Below are 21954 nucleotides of genomic sequence, written 5' to 3' on the forward strand. Positions count from 1 at the left end.
TCTCCCAGTGCCCAAGCTATGAAAAATAAAATGCATGTAAAGATGCTTTGGGGTAGATCAGAGGGCAAACTGAAACACCTGAGATTCTGCAGTTGCTGGGAATCCAGATCAACACATGTAAAATGCTGGAGGAACTCAACAGGTGGAGCAGCATCGACGAAGGGGAACAAACGGTCGACATTCCTGGCCAAGACCCTTCATCAGAACTCTGTCTGACAACCCTCTGCAGGCTCTTGTGATCCTGTGCATTGAAGTCTCCTTACCAGGCTGTGATGCAAATTAGAATACATATAGCGAAAAAAAAATTTTAAGAGTCTTTGGTGATAATACCAAATCTGCTCAAACTCCTAAAAGAGTAGAGCACTGGTGTGCCTTCTTCATAATTGTGTCAATGTGTGGGACCCAAGACAGATCCTTGGAGTTGCTGACACCCAGGAGCTTAAAGCTCTCACCCATTCCTCCACTTTGTCATTGAGACAGCAAGCATTGTTGAAACGGCAAGCTATAGTTACTATCTTACTTACACCAATTAAAGCTGCTTAATGCTTGTCTGCACCTGTAACGATGGATCTGCACTGAAGCAAGACAAGCAGTTAGCAATCCTACAAAGGACACCATCGCAAGTGTGGATGAATTAACAAGAACAGCCAAACAAATTAAAATTGCTGGTAGTTGTATGATATGTGCACTTGTGGGGATTATAATGACACTGTGTATTTGTGAAGCTAACAAAATGCAGCTCTCAGACATAGAACATAGCACAGCACAGGTCCTTCAGCCCATACTGTTGTATTAACCTTTTAACCTGCTCTAAGATCAACTTAGGGCTGGCTGCTGGTGTAGTGGCATCAGCAGTGGACTTCAAGGCAGATGATCCTGAGTTCAAAGCCAGCCGGGTCCCAACCTGGGCTGCAGCTGTATCTGCGCGGAAGAAAGGCCTGGCATTCTACTTCCATATCTTGCCATGAAAACCTTATGGTCCATGAGGCCACGAAGGGTCGGACTCAAATTTACAACAGAACAACAACAAGATCCACTTGATCCTTCCCTCCTGCGTAGCTCTCCATTTTTCTTTCATCCATGTTCTATTTTAAGAGTCTCTTAAATGTTCCTTATGTATCTGTCTGGCGGAACCTTCAACTCCATTCCATCTCTCTGCTTAGAGCTCAAAATTTCCTGAAGGTGCTTCAAAAGTTAATTAAACAGCACCAAGGGTGAAAGTTTAAAGCTGAATTTCTTTGTTTCTGATCAGTACGGTTATTTATAAGTGTTGTCACTTAACTGAATGCAATTGGAAGCCGAAACTATTTGAGCAATTTGTTCACTCTGCTGTTGCTTGCTGTCTAGTCATTAACTTTTGGGAAGATTTGCTCACTTCCAGTTACTCATTCTTCCTTAGTAGTTAAATATTGAATCAGTTTAGTCTTTTTTTTACTTAACGGAGTACTTTTTTGTTAACTTACCAGTTAGTTGTTGGCATGCTGGAAAGATGTAACTTCTTGAAATGTAAATGTTATGTTGCATGTAACACACGCAACATGCTGGAGGAATGCAGCATCTACGGAGAGGAATAAACAGCCAACATTTCAGGCCGAGACCCTTCATCAGGACTGCACACAAAGACGGGCAAATAATCATGCTCTGCTGAAACATTTCATTTTTCACCCTTAACCCATAACCTCTAGTTCTAGTCTCACCGAACCTCAGTGGAAAAAGCCTGCTTGCATTTACCATATACAGATTCCTCGTAATTCTGTATACCCTTTCAAATCTTCCCTCATTCTCCTACACTCTAGGGCAGGGGTTAAGACAAACGGTGCAATTAATACAAAAAAAAAACACAAAATCTACAAGTACAATAAAAAGTGGTAACTTCCCAGATCTGTCCCATGTATAATAAAGGTTCTGTATCTGAATGTTTGTTCTTTCTTTTTTATATTTGCACCACATAATTGAAATGTGTCCTACCAAGTTACAAGTGACAGATTTTGCGAGGTCATTTCTGCTGAACTGTCCCTCGTCCTTAATCCAACTGCTTGTTTTCATTAAGGTCCCCTCCAGTGTCCCGTGTGCCTCTTTTCTACAGTGTCCAGCTTGGCCAATTATGTGTTGCTTGTTTCTTAACTTAGTGAATCACTTTATATTCCTACTTCCTCACACCTATGTGTAACATAGAAACAGGCCCTTTAGCCCACCTGGTTTATGCTGACCATCAAGTATTCATTTATACCAAGGTTCCCAACTTTTTTTTGCCATGGACCCCTACCATTAACCAAGGAGAGTGTGGACCCCAGATTGGGAACTCTTGATTTATACCAGTCTGCCAGAGAGGCCCCAATGGAATGGCTCCTTCCATTTCTTTTCTACGTACATCTCCCTAAAAGATGCAGCATCATGTACCATAGATTTACATCAATTTTGCCTTCAGTTTATCAATTCTGTCTTTAAAGTGTACCATAGATTTACATCAATTTTGCCTTCACTTTAAAGACAGAATTGATAAACTGATTATTTGACAAGGAGAACTTTTCTGCAAATAAGTTTGAATACGAGTAAAATTTAAACACAAGAGATTCTGCAGATGCTGGAAGTTCAAAGCAACACGCACACAAGAGGGGTGGCACAGTGACATGGTGGTTAGCACAACACTTCACAGTACCAGCGACCCAGTGACCTAATCTATTGAGGAAATGAAAAGAGCTTTGCTCTTTGAGAGAGAGCCAACAATGCCATGAAGGGTCTCAGCTCAAAGCATTGACTGTTTATTTCCCCACCTCCCTCAACACCCCCATTGATGCTGCCTGACCTGCTGGGTTCCTCCACCATTTTGTGTATGTATGTTCCCTACCATTTTTGGTTGTGTTTTTCTGTTGAAACTCTCAGTGAAACCACAAGGGGTCCATTTTAGGACTCCCTTTGACCGAAGAACATAGACCATAGACCGTAGAGCACAGGTGGTAGAGCTTAGGACAGAGACCATGTACCGTAGACCATCGAGGTCAGACTGTAGATCTTACAGCAGAGACCATAGATTACAGAGAGTAGAGCTAAAATGAGTTTAATGCACTGCTGTAAACCTTTAACTTAGTTAAATATTAATAATGTTCATAGGATAACTGGTCTGATTGTGATCTAATGACTTCCACAGGAAAGTATACATAGGAAATGGTTCATCCTTGTAGATTTACAAATGAAGATAATTGCTTGATATGAGATGTCAGAGTTGAGTGTACAGGTGCTTTGTACCTGTACCTAATAAAGTGGCCACAGAGTGTACCCTCATGGTGTTCTGCTGCTGTAGTAGAAGACCATTTCTTCCCCATTCTAATGGTCTGCACAGCAGCTGAACCTCATGACCATGTCTGCATGCTTTTATGCATTGAGATACTACCACATGGTTCTTCTTTAGTCTGTTACACCGCTGGAGTTTAGGGACAATGAAGGTCCGCTGTTGTTGCATGAATGAAATCACGGGAGAGAGAGAGTTACTGGTAGATTTGGGCAGCTTCTTTATCGACAAAACAAGGTACGGCAGGCATCATTTTATACCGAGACACTTTCAGTGGAAAGGTCTGCTGGCTCAGTGTGGGGCTCAATATTTATTTGCTAAACACATAGGGCAATCCATATTTACAAAGTGTAGACAATGCTTTCTTTTGAAGCTACATACAAATTTCACACCTTCTGATTACATCCATCCCACCAGCGCCAGCAACATCTGAACTGGTATTCATAGCTTTTAGGAAATGCATTGTTACAAACTAAATCCACAGTACATTGTCAGGGAACAGAAGAGTGGTGGCCAAAGCCATTGGCTAAATGTAAATAACCTAAACCCAAAAACCACTCTAACATCTGCCATCTCTTGCATGTTCATGACTTCCTTCGTTGTGTCAGTAGCTTCCTCTCAGTTTTCACAATTGTCAAATCCCAGGTGGAGACTCGGGAATACTGTCACACGTAGATGTAGAAGGATTCTTCATTGCTGTTTCTGTGACAATTTTGTTTTACCAGTCAGGGTTGTTCGCTCTGAGCTGAACCTTGAACCTGGAGGACTGGTGGACCTCTCTTGGTCCAGCCTCTACCCTTTGACTTGTTTGGCGTGGGAAACCCTCCCAAGAGTCAAAGCACAAAGCCCTAACTCCAGCCAACATAGCTTTCTGGGTTATTGAGGCACACAAGCCTCCATACCCTACGACAAGATTGTGGTCCTCTTGGAGGTGCCGCATGGTTGGCTGAATACATATTTGCATTAACAAGTAGGTGTACTTAGTAGAGTGGCTATTGAGTGTATCTTCATAACTTGAAGAATGCTTCATTGAAATAAGGGTATGTAATGGCTGAAAATCAATTAACTCCATGCCCTGTTAGTTTTCAGCAATTGTATCTAGTGGGTCAAAGAGTTTGCAGAGTTATTTCTGTGCTTGTTTCTTATATTTGATATTAAACGTAAAATTAAATTCCATGACTCTGCCATTTTACCAGTGGTCTGCCTTCGTTTGGCCTTCCAAAGTGTATCACTGTGTGCTCTTCCATGAATCAATGACCACAAACCAAAGGCAAAATCCTGCAGGTGCTGGAAATCTGAAATAAAGACTGAAGCTGGTAGAAGTGCTCGGATGTTTCAGCAGTATCTATGATGAGAAAACTGGTTAATGTTTCAGCTTGATGAACACTAATCAGAAGTATTAATATGAACGGTCAAATTAAGTGCATGAATTTTGGCCTTTTATGGTTTTATAGGCTCAGTTCTTGTCAATTGCATTATCTTCTGAACAATATTTCAATTACATCCATTGGTCTTTCCAAATGAGTTATTTTTACGCTTGGTTCAAGACATCTTGGTCACCTATTGCCAGGAGTTCCCAACCTGGGGTCCATGGACACCTCGGTTAATGTTAGGGGTCCATGGCATAAAGATAATGTTTGGAACCCCTGATCTAGGACGTTGTAGGTTATAGATATTAAGTAATATGGGGTTGATGCAGAACTTTAATCTTGTCAATTGTAAAGCAGACAGAAGGGTTCCTGAGAATCTGAATCAGGTTTATTATCATTGACCTTTGTTGTGAAATGTTTGTTCGGTGGCAGGAGTACAGTGCAATACATAAATTGTACTATTAATTCTAATAAATATAAAAATGAAATAAGTATTGCAAAACAATTGCAAAATTATAATAAGGTAGTGTTTATGAGTTCATTGTCCATTCAGAAATCTGATGGCAGAGAGGAGGAAACTGGTCCTAAAATACTGAGTGTGTGTCACCAGTCTCTTCTCAGATGGCAGTAATTAGTAGTAGGCATGCCCTAGATGGTGGGGGTCCTCCTTTTTGAGGCATCACCTTGTGATGGTGGGGGAGACCTGATCCTACATTTTATGTTTGTAGAGTTAATGTTTCAGGACTATGGTGATAGAGTCATAAAGTTATGCAGAAATAGACCAACCGGACCACGCCAACCATGATACCCCAGCCACGCTAGTCCCATCTGCCAGCATATGGCTCACAACCTTATAAATGCGATGCTATTACTGCTCAAGGCATTGGTGTTCAGAGCTCAATTCTGGTGCTGTCTGGAAGGAGTTTGTACGTTCTTCCCCCGTGACCACGCGGGTTTCCACCAGGTGCTTCAGTTTCCTCCCATAGTCCAAAGACTGTGGTCATTGCAAATTGTGGTTAATTCATCGTTGTAAATTGTCCTGTAATTAGGCCAGAGTTAAGTAAGTGACTTGCCGTTTGTTCCACAGTGTATCTAAACAAATAGACAAACAGGTAAGTAAATAGAAACCATTTCAATCCAGGAACTTGTGGTCTTGTGTGAAAGATTGATATACAAGGTCATTGTTATGATTTTCTCTTCACAGCTGCTGACTGACCATGAGTGTTTTAAGGTTTTCTGCATGTTCTCTTTGTGTTTCAGATTTCCAGCATTTCTGTTGATTTTTATTTCAAACTTCATTCTGGATCTTGAAATGTCAGGGGATTTGAAATGTTGGAATACCCCTGTCCTAATGAAATTCAAGCCACGCCATTTAGTACTTTAACAATTTTTCATGCCTGTTTTTAAAAAAAAGAAAGCAGCAGTTCACTTGAACAAAATGTGTTTTATTTATTTGAAACACGAGAAAAACCGTAGATGTTGGAAATCCAAAGCAGCACGCACGCACGCACACACAATGCTGGAGGAACTCAGTGGTTCAGACAGAATCTATGGAAAAGAGTAAACAGTCGACATTCTGGGCCCTTCATCTGGACCTGCTGCCTGACATGCTGAGTTCCTCGAGCATTTTGTGTGTGTTATTTATTTGCTTAGAAATGCAGCATGGAAACAGGCTGTTCTGGTCCAATGAGCCAACACCGCCCTATTTCACCAACGTGACCAATTAACCTACTAACCTGCTTAACTTTGCTGAATTATTTCTTATCAGAGACCCAAAGATTAACTCTATATTTATTTTGGATGAGTTCAGAGCGTTTAACCCAACACAATACTTGGCATTCTCTCCAAAATTTTTTAAAGCACGTGCTCTCAGTGGCACTTCCTTGTACTTAATAAAGTGGCCACTGACTGGATGGTTGTAGTCTTCTGCTGCTGTAACCTATCCACTTCAAATTTTGATGTGTTGTGCATTCAGAGCTGCTCTTCCGCATACCATTGTCGAAACATTTGGTTATTTACTGTCACCTTCCTGTCAGCTTGAATCATTCTCCTTTGACCTCGCTCATTAACATCGCAAACACGAGGAAATCTGCAGATGCTGGAAATCCAAGCAACACACACAAAAAGCTGGTGGAACGCAGCAGGCCAGGCAGCATCTATAGGAAGAAGTACAGTCTACGTTCCAGGCCGAGACCCTTTGTCAGGACTAACTACTATCTTTTCTTTCAGTTAGTCCTGACAAAGGGTCTCGGCCCGAAACATTGACTGTACTTCTTCCTATAGATGCTACCTGACCTGCTGTGTTCCACCAGATTTTCGTGTGCGTCCCTCATTAACATGGTGTTTTTACCCACAGAACTGCTGATCACTGGATATTTTTTGTTTTTCGCACCAACCTCTGTAAACTCTACAGATTGTTGTGCATGTGAAAATCCCAGGAGATCAGCAGTTTCTGAGATACTCAGACCACCTGTCTGGCACCAACAATCATTTCATGGTCAAAGTCACTTAGAGCACATTTCTTCCCCCATTTTGATGTTTGGTCTGAACAACAACTGAACCTCTTGACCATGTCTGCATGCTTTTATGCATTGAGTTGCTGCCACATGATTGGCTGATTTGATATTTGCATTAACAAGCAGGTGTACAGGTGTACCTAATGAAGTGGCCGCTGAGTGTAAATTGGTGACTGTGGCCACAACCAGATATTCCATGAGGATATAGCTGTTAATCAAACGGCTTCTTCACTAAAGAAGGAGCTTGGGCAGAATATGTATTCAGTGTAATATACCAATTCCAAATTATAAACCAAATCTGTCTTTGCTCACACTTTCCAATAGCTCTACACTGGAGCACAGGCGCTTGATTAGTCATTTGGGAGCTGTTTAAAGCTCATAACTTTAGCAAAATGCCTATTATGTCCTCCACCCAATTTCCTTTTGCTTGTTGACATTCATTCCACCCGATAGGTCTTAAAGCCACATTAAACAAAGCTAACTTTACTTGGATTAATCAATTATTTTTGACATTTCAGGATCAACTTTATTCACCATATACAGTACAGAGTACAGTACTGTGTGTGTGTATATACATATACATATATATATAGAGAGAGAGAGAGAGAACAAATGTGAATGAACAGATATATATATGTGTGTGTGCCTGAGTAATGTATTTGTTGACATGGAGTGGAGAGCGAGTTTGTGAATCTGGTGGGAGCAGAGGATGTTGGGTATGGTGAGAGAGAAATGCCGTGGGAAAGGTGTGGGACAGATGTCAGAGAGGGATTACCAGGGGTGGGGGCAGACACACCCAGCTCTGGGATATCAGGCAAGGTCATTTGATTCCAGACAATTGGTTTATTGATCATTACAGAATGTACCTTGGTGCTTTCTGCTCCCTTGCCTCTCCCTGCCCCCTTTCCACTCTCAATCCACAACAGAGACCTAAATCAGAATCAGGTTTATCATCGCTCAGATATGTCATGGAATTCGTTTTTTTTTTGCAAAAGCAGAACAGTGCAATAAATAAAATCACTAAAATACTGTGCAAATGTCTTAGGCAGCCTAGCTATATCGGAATTTGCTGCGGTGTGTTGGTCAAGGTGTGACGTGTCAGATAACTAGAATTGTTGATCAGATTAACTGCCTGGGGGCAGAAACTTTTCAGATGGTGTGAAGTTTTTGTTGTTGTAGCGTTTATAGCACTTTGGAAAAGGTAGTTTGCGGGGCAGGAGGTGTTCACAATGTTTTCCCGCCTGCTTTTTCCTGGACATATACAAGTCCTGCAGTGATGGTAGACTACAGCCTTTGTAACACACTCAAAATGCTGGAGGGACTCAGCAGGTCAGGCAGCATCTATAAAAAGGATAAAGTGTTGACATTTTGGGCTGAGACCCTACAGCAGGACTGCTAAAGGGGAAAATGCCAGTCACCTTTCTTCCGACAAGACAGTTCTCTACAGTGAGGTATCACAAGCTTTTTGAACCTTTGGCACTATTTTCTCACCTGCTTTATCCCAATGCAATAGTATAATTTTAATTTCAATATAATGCCCAGCTATGAACTCAATTAGAATGGGATAATGTGACATATTAACTTCCGACAGCCCACCTTTATTGAAGTGATTAACCAATTCCAGGATGCATCAGATGGATTGGGAAAGGCAGTGACCTAAAATATTTTCTGCAGCTTTTATTAGGAATGACAAATGTAGGTTAATATCCAATTTTAATCTTCAAATTAGGATGTTTATTTTAAAATAGACAGTTCTGGTGTATATATCTTTTATTATGCTATATTGAAAGTCAAAGTAAATTTGTTATCAAAGTAGATGTACGTCACCATAAACTCTCTTCAAGATTCATTTTTTGTGGGCGTTCATAGTAGATACAAAGAAATGCAATAGAATTACAACAAAAGGAATACTACACACTAACAAAGACTGACCATCAGCGGATGTGAAAAAGAAAACAATCTTTGCAAATACAATAATAAATAACTAAATAAATACTGAGAAATAATTGTAGAGTCCTTCAAAGTGAGTCCATAGGTTGAGGAATCAGTTCAATGTTGGGGTGAGTGACGTTGGTTCAGGGGCCTGATGGTTGGAGTGTAATAACTGTTTCTGAGCCTGGTGGCATGGGGATCTAAAGGCTCCTGCACCACCTTCATGATGGCAGCAGCAGTGAAAAGAGAGTATGGCTTGGATGGTGGTGCTCCTTGATGACTGAATGCTGCTTTTGTGTGGCAGTGCTCCATTGTAGGTGCTCAATGTGCTTCGTGTTAATAGCATTAGTAAGTAGCATAATGTCAGAAAAGCCTAGAAGATTGTTCAAAGAGATGCTGCCATCATCTTAGACTGTGCTTTTGGATCGAGGATGCCTTGCTTCAACTCTGGCTCTGTAGGTTCTGAGGTGACAGGCAAACACTTTATTGTAACTATAGACCGTAAGATAGGAACAGAATTAGGCCATTCAGCCCAGCGGTCCGTCATTCAGCCATGACTGATTTTTTTCTCTCTCTCTCTCTCTCTCTCAACATTACTATCCTGCCTTAACTCTTAATTTCTTGGCCAATCAAGTACTGTGGTGGCGCAGAAGTTAGCACTCAGTGTAACACTTTACAGCGCCAGTGACTTGAGTTCAATTCCCGCTGCTGTCTGTAAGGAGTTTGTACTGTATATTCTCCCTATGACCCTGTAGATTTCCTCCGGGTGCTCTGGTTTCCTCCCGCATTCCAAAGATGTGCAGGTTAACAGGTTAATTGGACGGCATGGCCTGAAGGGCCTGTTACTGTGTTGTATCTTTAAATAAATAAACAGACCTATCAATCTCTGCCTTAAATGATGTGGATATTTTCATAGATTCACCACCCTCTGGCTGAAGAAATTCCTCCTCATCTCAGTTTTAAAAGTTCATCCGTTTATTTTGATGCTGTGCCCTTGGATACTTCTATGAATGGAAGTATCCACTTTATCCAGGCATCTCAGTTTCTGGTAGATTTCAGTGACCCCCCCCCACCCACTTGTCCTGTAACTGCTCAGTCTTCAAGAAATTGGGCAGGCGATGCCTGACAGGTTGCATAAAAGGATAGTTTGTAAGGCAGTTCGCGCCATCCATCATCTGTGCTGGGTTTTCCTGTGCTCCTCACTCAGCGCTGTCCTGAATGTGCCTTTTCCATTGTAGATGACCACGAGCCAGGCGTCATTTCCTCTTGCTGGTGGTAGAATTGTGGGCACTGCTCAGCACAATATGAAAGCCAACCTCCCCTTCACAGATTTCCTCTACACTCCTCACTGCCTTGGTAAAACACACCAACGTAATCAAAGATCCCACGGACAGAAGGTGCAAATGCCTGAACGCATGTATCACTATGCTCAAGACCAGCTTCTATCCCACTGGTATCAGACTACTGAATCTAGGAAAATAAGGCAGAGTCTAGTCCTCACAATCTACCTCATTATGATCTTATTGTCTAGCTGCACTGTATAGCTGTTACACTTTATTCTGTGTTCTGTTATTTTACCTTGTTCTACCTCAGTGCACTGTGTATTGATTTGATCTGTATGAACAGTATGCAGGATAAGGTTTTTACTTTATCGTCATACATTTGACAATAGTAAATTTATTCCAGTTCTACCTATCACACAGCACAGAATGTCTGTTTTGGGAGTTTAATCTCTGGTCTCTGAACAATGTGGCTTGTAACCTGCATCTAAGCCACACACACACAAGTGCTGGAAGAACTCAGCAAGTCAGGCTGCATCTATGGAAAGGAATAAACAGATGACACTTCGGGCCATGATCTGCTGTTAGGACTGATGAAGGGCTCTTTAAACTAGGTCTTAAGAAGTTTTACTTGGAGCTGGGGAAAATTCTGATACTATATTATATTGAGTTTTAAGTTTATAGTTCCACAGAGCTCTGTTATATGAAGTTCTTGTTCTTTGTTCAGTATTGGCCATTCTCTGAGGGCTTTCAAGTCAACTACACATTGTCACAAGTCCCTTTTTCTCTCTGAGGGGGCATTAGTAAATGTGGTTGTCCACCTCCCCATGCTGCCACACAAATTTATTTCATCTTTCATGGTTCATGAAAATTATTCCAAGATGAAACGACTTGTCATGAAGAGCGTTTGATGGCTTTGGGCCTGTGTTCACTGGAATTTAGAAGAATGAGGAGTGACCTAATTGAAACCTATCGAATGGTGAAAGGCATTGATGTTTCCCTTGGTGGGGAATTCTAAAATTAGAGGACACAGCCTCTACATAGAGGGACGTCCTTTTAGAACAGAGATGAGGAGGAATTTTTTAGCCATAGAGTGGTGAATCTGTGGAATTCATTGCCACAGATGGCAGTGGAGGACAAATCACTGATATATTTAAAGCAGAGGTTGATAGATTCTTCATTGGTCAGGGCATGAAGGGATATGCGGGAAAGCAGGAGTTTGGGGCTGAGAGGAAAAATGGATCAGCTATAATGAAATGGCAGAGCCGATTCAGTGGGCCAAATGGCCTAATCTTTCTCTTATATCTTATGGTCTTATTTATTTAAGGATGCAACATGGTAGCAGGCCCTTCTGGCCCAATGAGCCTTTGCCACCCAATTAACCTATAATCTGTGCATCTTTGGGATGAGAAGGAGACCCACACATTCATGGGGAGAACTTACAAACTCCTTACAGGGAGTAGCGGGAATTGATCCTGGGCCGCTGGCGCTGTAGAGTGCCATGCTGACTGTTATGCTACCGTACCGCCCCAAATGTTTGTTCACAGTGTATCATTGTACAATTTGAACTTAACCTGTGTGTTGATGAGCAGTGACCATACAAAAAATGATGGAAGTACAAGGCTGATGAGCAACACATGTGAATAGTTTCTGCAATTGTATTTTGACAAATGATTGTTTAAGAGCATTGAAATAGACCTGAAATGTCTCAAAACTTCAGTGATTTGTTGATTAGGTAATTGCTACATTTGATGTAGTATAGTGGACCACTCTGTAGTGAGAAACACGTCTAAATTTTTATTCTATTTATTACATCACAACTTGCTGCATTGGCAGAATCGATCAATAAATCTTCCATCAGAATGATATTCCATCATCTTCATAATGTTACTGAATTAATATTATGAAGTGGTTTTTGATGCTTTCTTGCTCTTATGTTGTAGCAAACATTGTACTGCTGCTGTAAATATCTGATATTATGTATTTTAAAAGATTCTTTTTACTTCACCAGTGAACTTAGTGAACTTAAGTAACTTTCCTTTTTCTTTCCAATAACATAGGAAATGGACTTGAACTAGACTGGCTGTTGTTCTAGATTATGACCTCAACCAAGAGCAATCGCTACCACCGTTTCTCTGGAGGTGTGACAAATATACCCACTGCTGACAGTACAAGTATTGTAAGTATCACACCTGAGCTCTCATCTGAAACAGAATTGTTGCTTGGGTAGCAAAACCCAAAAGCTTACAACTAACTTACTTTCTGACGATGCCTTTTTTTTTCCAAATGGTAGTCTCCAAAACCTTAAAACAGATTGAATAATGCAACTCTTCTGCATACCACTGTTGTAACGTGTGGTTATTTAAGTTACTGATGTCTTCCTGTCAGCTTGAACCAGTCAGGCCATTCCCCTCTACCTCTCAATAACAAGGCACTTTAACCTACAGAACTGGATGTCTTTCTGTTTTTAGTTGCTTTCTCTATAAATTCTAAAAACTGCTGTGTGTGAAAATCCAAGGAGATCAACAGTTTCTGAGATACTCAAACCACCCATCTGATACCAACTATCATCCCACGGTCAAAGTCACTTAGATCACATTTCTTCCCCATTTTGATGTTTGGTTTGAACAACAACTGAACCTCTTGACCACGTCTGCATGCTTTTATGCATTGAGTTGCTGCCACATGATTGGCTGATTAGATATTTCCATTAATAAGCAGGTGTACCGAATAAAATGGCCTCTGAGTGTATCTGACATTGGTAGAGAATGGGAACTGTGCAGATCTCATTTAGGTGGAATTGGCTAAGTTTGAGGAACCCAATGAGACAAGATTAGGGTGGGGGGAGGAGTAAATTTGCCCATGAAGTTTTGCTGTCTTACTAACCAAAATATTCTGCAGCATATGAGTGTGGCAAGGAAAGGGTGATAAAGCTTCCATTGACATTTTCAATCAAGTCAAGTTTATTGTCATTTAACTATATACATGTAATGCCCTGGGTCACCTCAGGCTCGCTCAGCTCGTTCTTGTCTAGGGGGAGCAACCTTAGGCCCCGCCAAACTGGGTAATCAGCTGGTGTGGATGCTGTGTGATGTCCCCGCCTCGCCCAAAAACAGACAGTACACCATAAGCGATTAAATGAGTACAATTTATAAAGGTTACTATAACTAAGTGATTAATAACGATGCAGTATATATAAAGAGAAAAAATAAAGAAAAGGCGCCAAACTTATCAAAGTCCAAACCACTTCATGCACAACCGTTGGAGCTTAATTACTGAAGTCTTCTGGCCACCATTCGATCCCCTCCGAACTCCTCGACTCGCAGCTCAGGACCCTCCGAGTGGTCAACCAAGCACATCTAGCTTCATCCCCCCCCCCCTCCTCGGAGTACCTCCTGGCCTCGGACCCCCGCTTGGGGTCCCTTCCTCGCCCAGCTTACAGCATTGCGTCCTCTCTCTCAACCCCCTCGCGCCGATCTCCCCAAAAGCCCGTCAACAAAAGCTTACAGACTCAGAAGAAAGAACATTAATCCCTATTTGGTTTACAAAGGAATACAATTCTCGTTATCAGTAAATTAGCATTCCTGCTAGTTAACAAAACAAAGAAGCCCTTTTGATTACATACACAGTAACAAAGTAAAAAGAAACTCCCTTTACATACATGTATATCACCAAACTAGGCAATGTTTCTCCAGACCAGAGTGTAAAGCACAGTAGTACACATACACACAGTAATTTAGTACAAATGAATTATGCATAGATTAACAAAGTAAAGTACATGAATTAAATATTGTAGGATACAGCACAAATGATCCAGTGACATTTTGAAAGTGATGCTGTCGGGAGTTTAGAATCCTGATGGCCTTGGGGAAGAAACTGTTCCTCATCCTGACCATTCTTGCTTTTATTCATCGGAGTCCACTGCCTGATGGTAGAAAGTCATGCTGGATGGATGGGTGGGTTCCTTGATGATGATCAGGGCCCTGTGTACACAGCACTCCTGATAAATCTCCCCGATCGATGGTAGGGAGACCACTATGATCCTCTCAGCCGTTCGCACAGTCCTTTGTAGGCACAGTGCTCTGCTACTCCCATTCTAGATGGAGATGCAACTTGTAAGAATGCTCTCAATTGTGCTCCCGTAAAACTGAGTTAAGATGGGGTGAGGAGGAGCCCTGCTTGCCTCAATCACCTCAGGGAGTGGAGGCACGGCTGTGCCTTTTTATTCGGGGAGGTGATATTGGGGTATCAGGTGAGGTCAGATGTGATGGTGAACTCCCAGAAACTTGGTGTACTTAACTCTCTCTATGAAGGAGCCATGGATGTGCAGAGGGAGATGGTTTGTCTGTTCTTTCCTAAAGTCCAGAATCATTTCCTTGGTCTTCTCCACACTTGGTGGAGAAGAAAAGATCTAACTTCAGTTGCTGCTCTTACTGAATGTGTACAGACATTCAATGAGAATGGCATAAGTGTTAACAGCAAACAACATTAACCTCCTTAAGTTATAGATTGTACCCCACCATTTTATTATTTCTAAGTGTACTGCTACCATTTCTTTACCTTACAACTGGTGTCACACTAACTGGTCTTTTAATCCCTATTTTCTTCCTTCCCCTCTCTTCTTAAGTAGTGGCATTATGCCAGACAGCAGTCAGGAAATCTGCTATTTCCACAGCTGTCTCTTTCATTGGTGTGAAAGAGTAATTAGATTACATTAAATTTAAAGCATTATCATTTCATAATAACCTCTCCCACATAGTTTGTGACACAAAGTAATTTCCAAAGTTCAAAGTAAATTTATTATCAAATTAGTTATACAGTATGTCGCCATATAATACCCTGAGATTCATTTATCCTTATAGTCATTGCTAATATCATTAACCTCTTTCCAGTAGACTGCTGTTAATTCACAATCGGGTTTATTATCACTGATGTGTCATGAAATCTGTTGTTTTTACAGTGAAAGATATAAAACATTACTATAAGCTACAATAAAAAAATAAATAGTGCAAAAGAGAAATAACGGGGTAATGTTCATGGGCCCATGGACCTTTGAGAAATCTGATGGCAGAGGGGAAGAAGATGTTCCTTAAGTGTTGAGTGCATGTCTTTAGGCTCATGTACTTCCTTCTGGTACTATTATAGTATTAATTTGCTATTGAAATAATAAATGACTCAATGTGAAAATCTGTCTTTCCTATTGATTGCAGAACCTCTACACCCTCTTTCTCAAACCCAAGAATTAAAGTTTTTTTATTTTTCCTTCAAAAACAGACAAGAATGGAAACAACGTTTGGTCCAGCATATTCCACTGTCACCACCATCACTAAAGGTAAGGAGGAACAGATGTGCAACTCTGCCTTCCTCTCCCTCTCCCTCTCCCCTCTTATTTAGTTATCTCCATAACATCGATTCATCTTTTCTTATTCTAATCTAATGACACAATTAACTGTGCACCGCCATACAAAAATCAAGAGTTAATCTTGTTAGGAACACCAGTTATGCCAAGGAGACACAGAAGACTATAGATGCTGAAATCTGTAACCAGAAGCAAACTGCTGGAGAAACTCAGCAAATCAGTCAGGATCTGTAGAAGGAAATGGACAGTCGAAGCTTCACAGGTCCAGAATCTTCACCTGCTGCTTCTTTGTGATTTTGCATGTTTTACTCTTTAAAGTTAGGTAGTTTATCAGAGGCTGCAGAGTTTATCAAAATAAACTTGTGCCTTGCAAGGCTGACAGTTTTTTTTTCAAGTAATTGACAAAGGAATATCTTAATGAAGTTTAAGGAAAACTTTGATAAAGCTGTTGTAAATGGTACCTGGAACTTGTAGATTGAGGGCAAATTACTAAAATCCAGTCCCCTAACCTGCTGAGGGGCAACGTATTGATAAATAGTTTATCTCTTCCAGTCTAATGTACTGTTTCACATGTTCATAAGTTAGTCTGCTCTGCATTAGAGAGACCAAACATGGTCACTTTACAGAGCACGTGTGCTCATTCTGCCGGAGTAACCCTGAGCTCCTCATTGCCTGCCATTGTCCGCTCTAACCTACCGGTCAGTAGGCTCCTGCACCATTACATTGAGGGTTGAGGAGCCCTACCTCATCCATCATCCAGGCACATTGAATCCTCTGGACCTGATTGTTTTCATTCCCCTTTCCCCCCCCCCCCCACCGATAATATCAACATTTTTGTGTGTCTTCTCATGATTTTAAAGTGAAGGTGAAATCATTTTACCTATTTCATATACAGCTGATGGAACAAATACTTTCAAGCAACATCGGAGGACTCCATCTTCCTCGAGCACACTGGCATATTCACCCCGGGATGAGGATGACGCAATGGTATGTATTTTATTGATACCCTAAGCTTTTCTCTTCTTCCAGACCCTTTGCTCAACTGCTCCAGGATTAATAACTGGTCATAATCCTAATAAATGAGAGAGGGAGAGGAAGAGTGACAGTCCATGGCCTTCTCTTTTGCCAAGATCAGCAACATGGAGGAGTACACACTATATTCCATCTGGGTAGCCTTCAACGTGATGGCATGAATATTGATTTCTCCTTCCAGTTAAAAAATTAAATTTCCCTCCCCCTCCCCTTTTCTATTCCCCACTTTGGCCTCTTACCTGCCTATCACCTCCCCCTGAGCCCCTCCTCCTTCCCTTTCTCCTCTGGTCCCCTCTCCTCTCCTATCAGATTCGTTCCTCTCCGGCTCTTTATCTTTCCAACCCACCTGCCTTCACCTATCACCTTCTAGCTATCCTCCTTCCCCAGCCCCCCCCCCCCACCTTTTTATTCTGGCATTTTACCCCTTCCTTTCCAGTCTTGAAAAGGGTTTCGGCCAGAAACGTTCATTTCCATAGACACTGTCTGACCTGCTGAGTTCTTCCAGCATTTTGTGTGTATTGCTTTGGATTCCCAGTACCTGCAATCATCTTTATATTTTTATTTAATTAGGGTAGGGCATAAATCATGAAATAAACCATGAGTGATAGAGGCTAAGGAAGAATTGAGGACCAGAAAGACCTTGGTCCTTGGATCCCTAAAAAGCGCGGCGCAGGTAGATAAAGTGGAAAAATCATAGGTTGCTGACCTTGATTGGTCAGGACATAACATAGAAAAGAGCATTGGAGATCATGATACAACTTTCAAAAACTTCGGTTAGGTTGCCACTGTCTGTAAGTTTTTACATTCTCCTCATGACCGCGTGGGTTTCCTCCAGATGCTCCAGTTTCCTCCTACGTTCCAAAGGTGTACAGTTAAGGTTAAAGAATTGTGGTTATGCTATGTTGGCACCGGAAGCGTGGTGTCACTTATGGCCTGCCCAGCACAATCCACTGATTTGATTTGATGCAAACAATTCATTTCACTAGATGTTTCAATGTACGTGTGACAAATAAAGCTAATCTTTGATCTTCAATCAGTTGGAGTTTTGGTCACCACATTTTAGGAGGGACATAAATACACTGGCGAGGGCTTGGAGAAAAATTTGCCAGAATTGTTTCCTAAGACGAGAGAGGCTGGGTAGGCTGGGTTTGTTTTCCTCGAGGCTGAGGATAAAGTGGTTAGTGTAAAAGCTTTACCTATAAAACAGATGTCTCAAACCAGAAGATATGCAGTGCCTATAAAAAAAAATTCAACCCCTACCTCCTGGAAGTTTTCATGTTTTATTGTTATACAACATTGAGTCACAGTGGATTTTATTTGGCTTTTATGACACAGATCAACAGGAAAAGACTCTTCTGTGTCAAAGTGAAAACAGATCTCTACAAAGTGATCTAAATTAATTATAAATATATAACACAAAATAATTGATTGCATAAATATTCACCTCCTTCAAGTCAGTATTTAGTGGATGCACCTTTGCCAGCAATCATAGCCTGAGTCTGTGTGGATAGGTCTCTCTCAACTTTGCACATCGGGACACTGCAAATTTCCCCATTCTTCTTTACTAAGCTGCCTAAGTTTGTCAGATTGTAAGGGGATCGTGAGTGAACAGCCTTTTTCAAGTCCAACCACCAATTCTCAATTGGATTGAGGTCTGGACTCTGACTTGGCCACTCCAGGACATTAACTTTGTTATTTTTAAGCCATTCCTTTGGCTTTATGCTTGGGGTCATTGTATTGCCACTCTTCCTATCTCAGCCACTGAAGCTTGTAACTCCTCTAGAGTTGTCATAGGTCTTTTGGTGGCCTCCCTCACTAGTCCCCTTTTTCCACAGTCACTCAGTTTTCAAGGACATCCCGCTCTAGGCAAATTTACAGCTGTGCCATTTTCTTTCCATTTCTTGATGCTTGACTTAACTGCAGTCCAAGGGATTCAATGACTTGGAAATTTTCTTGTATCCTACTCCTGACATGCTTTTCAATAATCTTTTTGTGGAGTTGTTTGGAGCATTCTTTTGTCTTCTTGGTGTAGTTTTTGCTAGGACACTGACCCACCAGCAGTTGGACCTTCCAGATAAAGGTGTATCTTTGACCGAATCAATTGAAACACCTTGACACAGGTCTCCAAAAGCAGATCTCCATTTAACTAATGATGTGACTTCTAAAACCAACTGGGTGCACCTGTTGATGATGCGATGTGTTATATTAAAAGGAGAGCGGGAGTGAATACTTGTGTAATCAATTATTTTGTGTGTTATATTTGTAATTAATTTAGGTCACTTTGTAGAGATCTGTTTTCACTTTGACACAAAAGAGTCTTTTTTTGTTGATCAGTGTCAAAAAAGCCAAATTAAATCCACTATGATTCAATGTTGTAAAACAATAAAACCTGAAAACTTCTGGGGGAGGGACGTTTGAATACTTTTGATAGACACTGTACATTTAAGAAAGTAATGAGTTAGTTCGTTAGGGAAAAATTTGAGGGATTATTTTTCACTCCACTGTTTGCAATTAGAACACCTTGTCTGAGTAGGTGGTGTAGCCAAGTAATCACACATATTATTTAATATGAATCTGGATGAACATTTGAATCACCAAGACATATAGGTTATGGACCACTTGTTGGAAAGAATATGAATAGATAGGTGATTGGCATGGATATGGTGGGTCAAAGGGTCTATTTCTGACCTGTGTGACTCTTAAAAATCACTTTATCCTCAATCCTGTGTCTACTTGAAGAGCCCCAGTTCTTCAATGTCTTTAAAAATATTAGATATATTATAAAACTCTCCTCTACCCAAATGCTTTAGTTTTCTTGGCAACTTGTTCTGCTGTGTTGGTACATCAAACTGCTATCTTTCTGTTTTCCTGCTAATGTTCATACTTCCTTCCTGTAGGCAGATAAAACGGAACACCGCCTCACAGGATCCAGTTAGAACTTACTGTTTACAGCATCTCTTTCCTCGGCTTTGAAGTTATATCCTTAGCTGTATGAACCAATATTTGTATTTACTTTGTTCACCACCTCATGTGCCAGATTCCCTAAAATATCTCCCCTTCTATTACCTCATGTATTCCCACACTCTCGCTGCCACATGGATTGGCACAACATGGTGGGGCTGAAGGGCATGTACTATGCATTTCTGTGTTCTACCTCATGAACTCATGCTTCTTCACATTGGACCCCATTTGCCATCTTTCTGCCTGTGCATGCCCTGGATGACTTTGTGTTCATTTGAATCATTTTGCACTGCATCCAATTTGTTATCATTTTCAGAAAGAGGTACCTTGGACAATATACCACCCTCTTAAGTAGTTTGTAAGTACTGTACCTTAACTCATCTCATGTAACTCCGTTGATGGCCACTGGGTGTAGAGATTGGCTGCTTTATTAGGTACAGGAGTGGAACCCAGTGCAGTCTTCTGCTGCTGTAGCCCATCCACTTCAAGGTTCGACATGTTGTGTATTCAGAGATGCTTTTCTGCACACCACTGTTGTAACGCGTGAGTTACTGTTGCCTTCCTGTCAGCTTGAACCAGTCTGGCCATTCTCCTTTGACCTCTCTCATTATCAAGGCATTTGCACCCACGGAACTGCCACTCACTGGATGCTTTTATTGTTTTTTGCACTGATCTAGTAAACTCTGCGAAAATCCCAGGAGGTTGTCAGTTTCTGAGATTCTAAAACCACCCCATCTGCCCCCAACAATCATTCCACAGTCAGTCACATAGATCAGATTGACTTCCCCCAGTCTGATGTTTGGTCTGAACAACAACTGAACCTCTTGGCCATGTCCGCATGCTTTTCTGCATTGAGTTGCTGCTGCTTGATTGGCTGATCAGATATTTGCATTAATGAGAAGGTGTACCTAATAAAGTGGTCACTGAGTGTATTTTCTTACTTCATACCAGTTCTTTCCCACCACCCAAAATCTTGTTTAACTGTCTGGCATTATTCCACACATAGTTTCAGTTCCCCATGGGTCTGCAGCCTGTGAACCTGTTTGTCGTGTGGACTGGTATTCAATGCCTTCCCGAAGCATAGGCAGATAATAACTCCATTCAATATTACTTGTACACTTGTATACAGCTAAAAGAAACAACATTCCTATGGAATAAAAGTGCAAAACTCAGCACGTACATCACAGAGCTCATAAAATAATATTAACACAATAATATTCATCATCATCATGTGCCTTGTTGTATGACATGGGCAATCATGGTCTATGACTGTGTTGTTCTCGGCAAATTCTACAGAAGCAGTTTGCTATTGTCTTCTTCTGGGCGGTGTCTTTACAAGATGGGTGACCCCAGTCATTATCAATACTCTTCAGAGATTGCCTGCCCGGTGTTAGTGGTCACAAAACCAGGACTCACGATATGCACCAGTTGCTCGTATGACCATCCACCATTTTCTTCCCATGATTTCATGTGACCCTGATCAGCGGGCTAAGCAGGTGCTACACCTTGCCCAATGGTGACCTACAGGCTAGCGGAGGGAAGGAGCGCCTTGCACCTCCTTTGGTAGAGATGTATCTCCACCCCACCACCCACACAATAATATTAACTTATAATTTTAAAAATCTGTAGATATACAAATTGACATCAATGCATATACAAATAATTAAATATGCAACAGTATAATGCTACTGGTGCTGTCATAAATAGTGTGTACTGTGTGATAGCAAGGTGTTCAGAAGTCTTGCAGTATCAGGGAAGAAGCTGTTACCCAGCCTAAACATCCTTAATCATTTTCTGCCTGTATAATTTGCACACCTCATATATTTAAAATAGACTATTTGTCTTTTTCCTTTCCTAGCAGCTCCTTACTCTGTCTTGGTTCAGACAAATTAAATAGTTTGTTATTCATACAGCTAGCTTGTACTATTAAGTGTTCCTCTGGGATTTTCTTGGCTTATTTTAAGTACCATCTTAATTGTTAAACTGTTTCCAAGCACAAGACAAACTTTCGTGTAGACATCTCTGTAAAGTCTGCTGATGGCATACGTTATTGCCCTCAGTAAGGCCCCCAGTACAGGAAATGGCAAAGTGCGACTCATGTTAATTGAATGGCAGGAAATCACCAGATTTAGTGGAATAGAAAAAAAACTTGGCAAAAGGTTTGCAGTGATTAGCACAAGTGTGGCTGCACAATGCCTATGTTGTCATTGTTAGC

General features: G+C 41.2%; 1 protein-coding gene across 4 annotated transcripts in view; it reads left to right on the forward strand.

Annotated features, from left to right (window-relative positions):
* The window catches only part of traf7 (TNF receptor-associated factor 7), a 97313-nt gene that overhangs the window by 36863 nt on the left and 38496 nt on the right, over positions 1-21954 (forward strand). For 3 of the 4 annotated variants that reach the window (XM_059979059.1, XM_059979060.1, XM_059979058.1), the window contains 3 exons: positions 12448-12566; positions 15662-15719; positions 16642-16733. In XM_059979059.1, coding sequence (XP_059835042.1) covers positions 12486-12566; positions 15662-15719; positions 16642-16733 — 231 coding nt within the window. In that variant the 5' untranslated portion in view covers positions 12448-12485. Of the gene's footprint in view, positions 1-12447; positions 12567-15597; positions 15720-16641; positions 16734-21954 lie in introns of those variants that run through there. The other variant, XM_059979061.1, reaches the window with a different exon arrangement.

The sequence above is a fragment of the Hypanus sabinus genome, chromosome 9 (genome assembly GCF_030144855.1).
Source record: "Hypanus sabinus isolate sHypSab1 chromosome 9, sHypSab1.hap1, whole genome shotgun sequence".
Classification (NCBI taxonomy): Eukaryota; Metazoa; Chordata; class Chondrichthyes; order Myliobatiformes; family Dasyatidae; genus Hypanus; species Hypanus sabinus.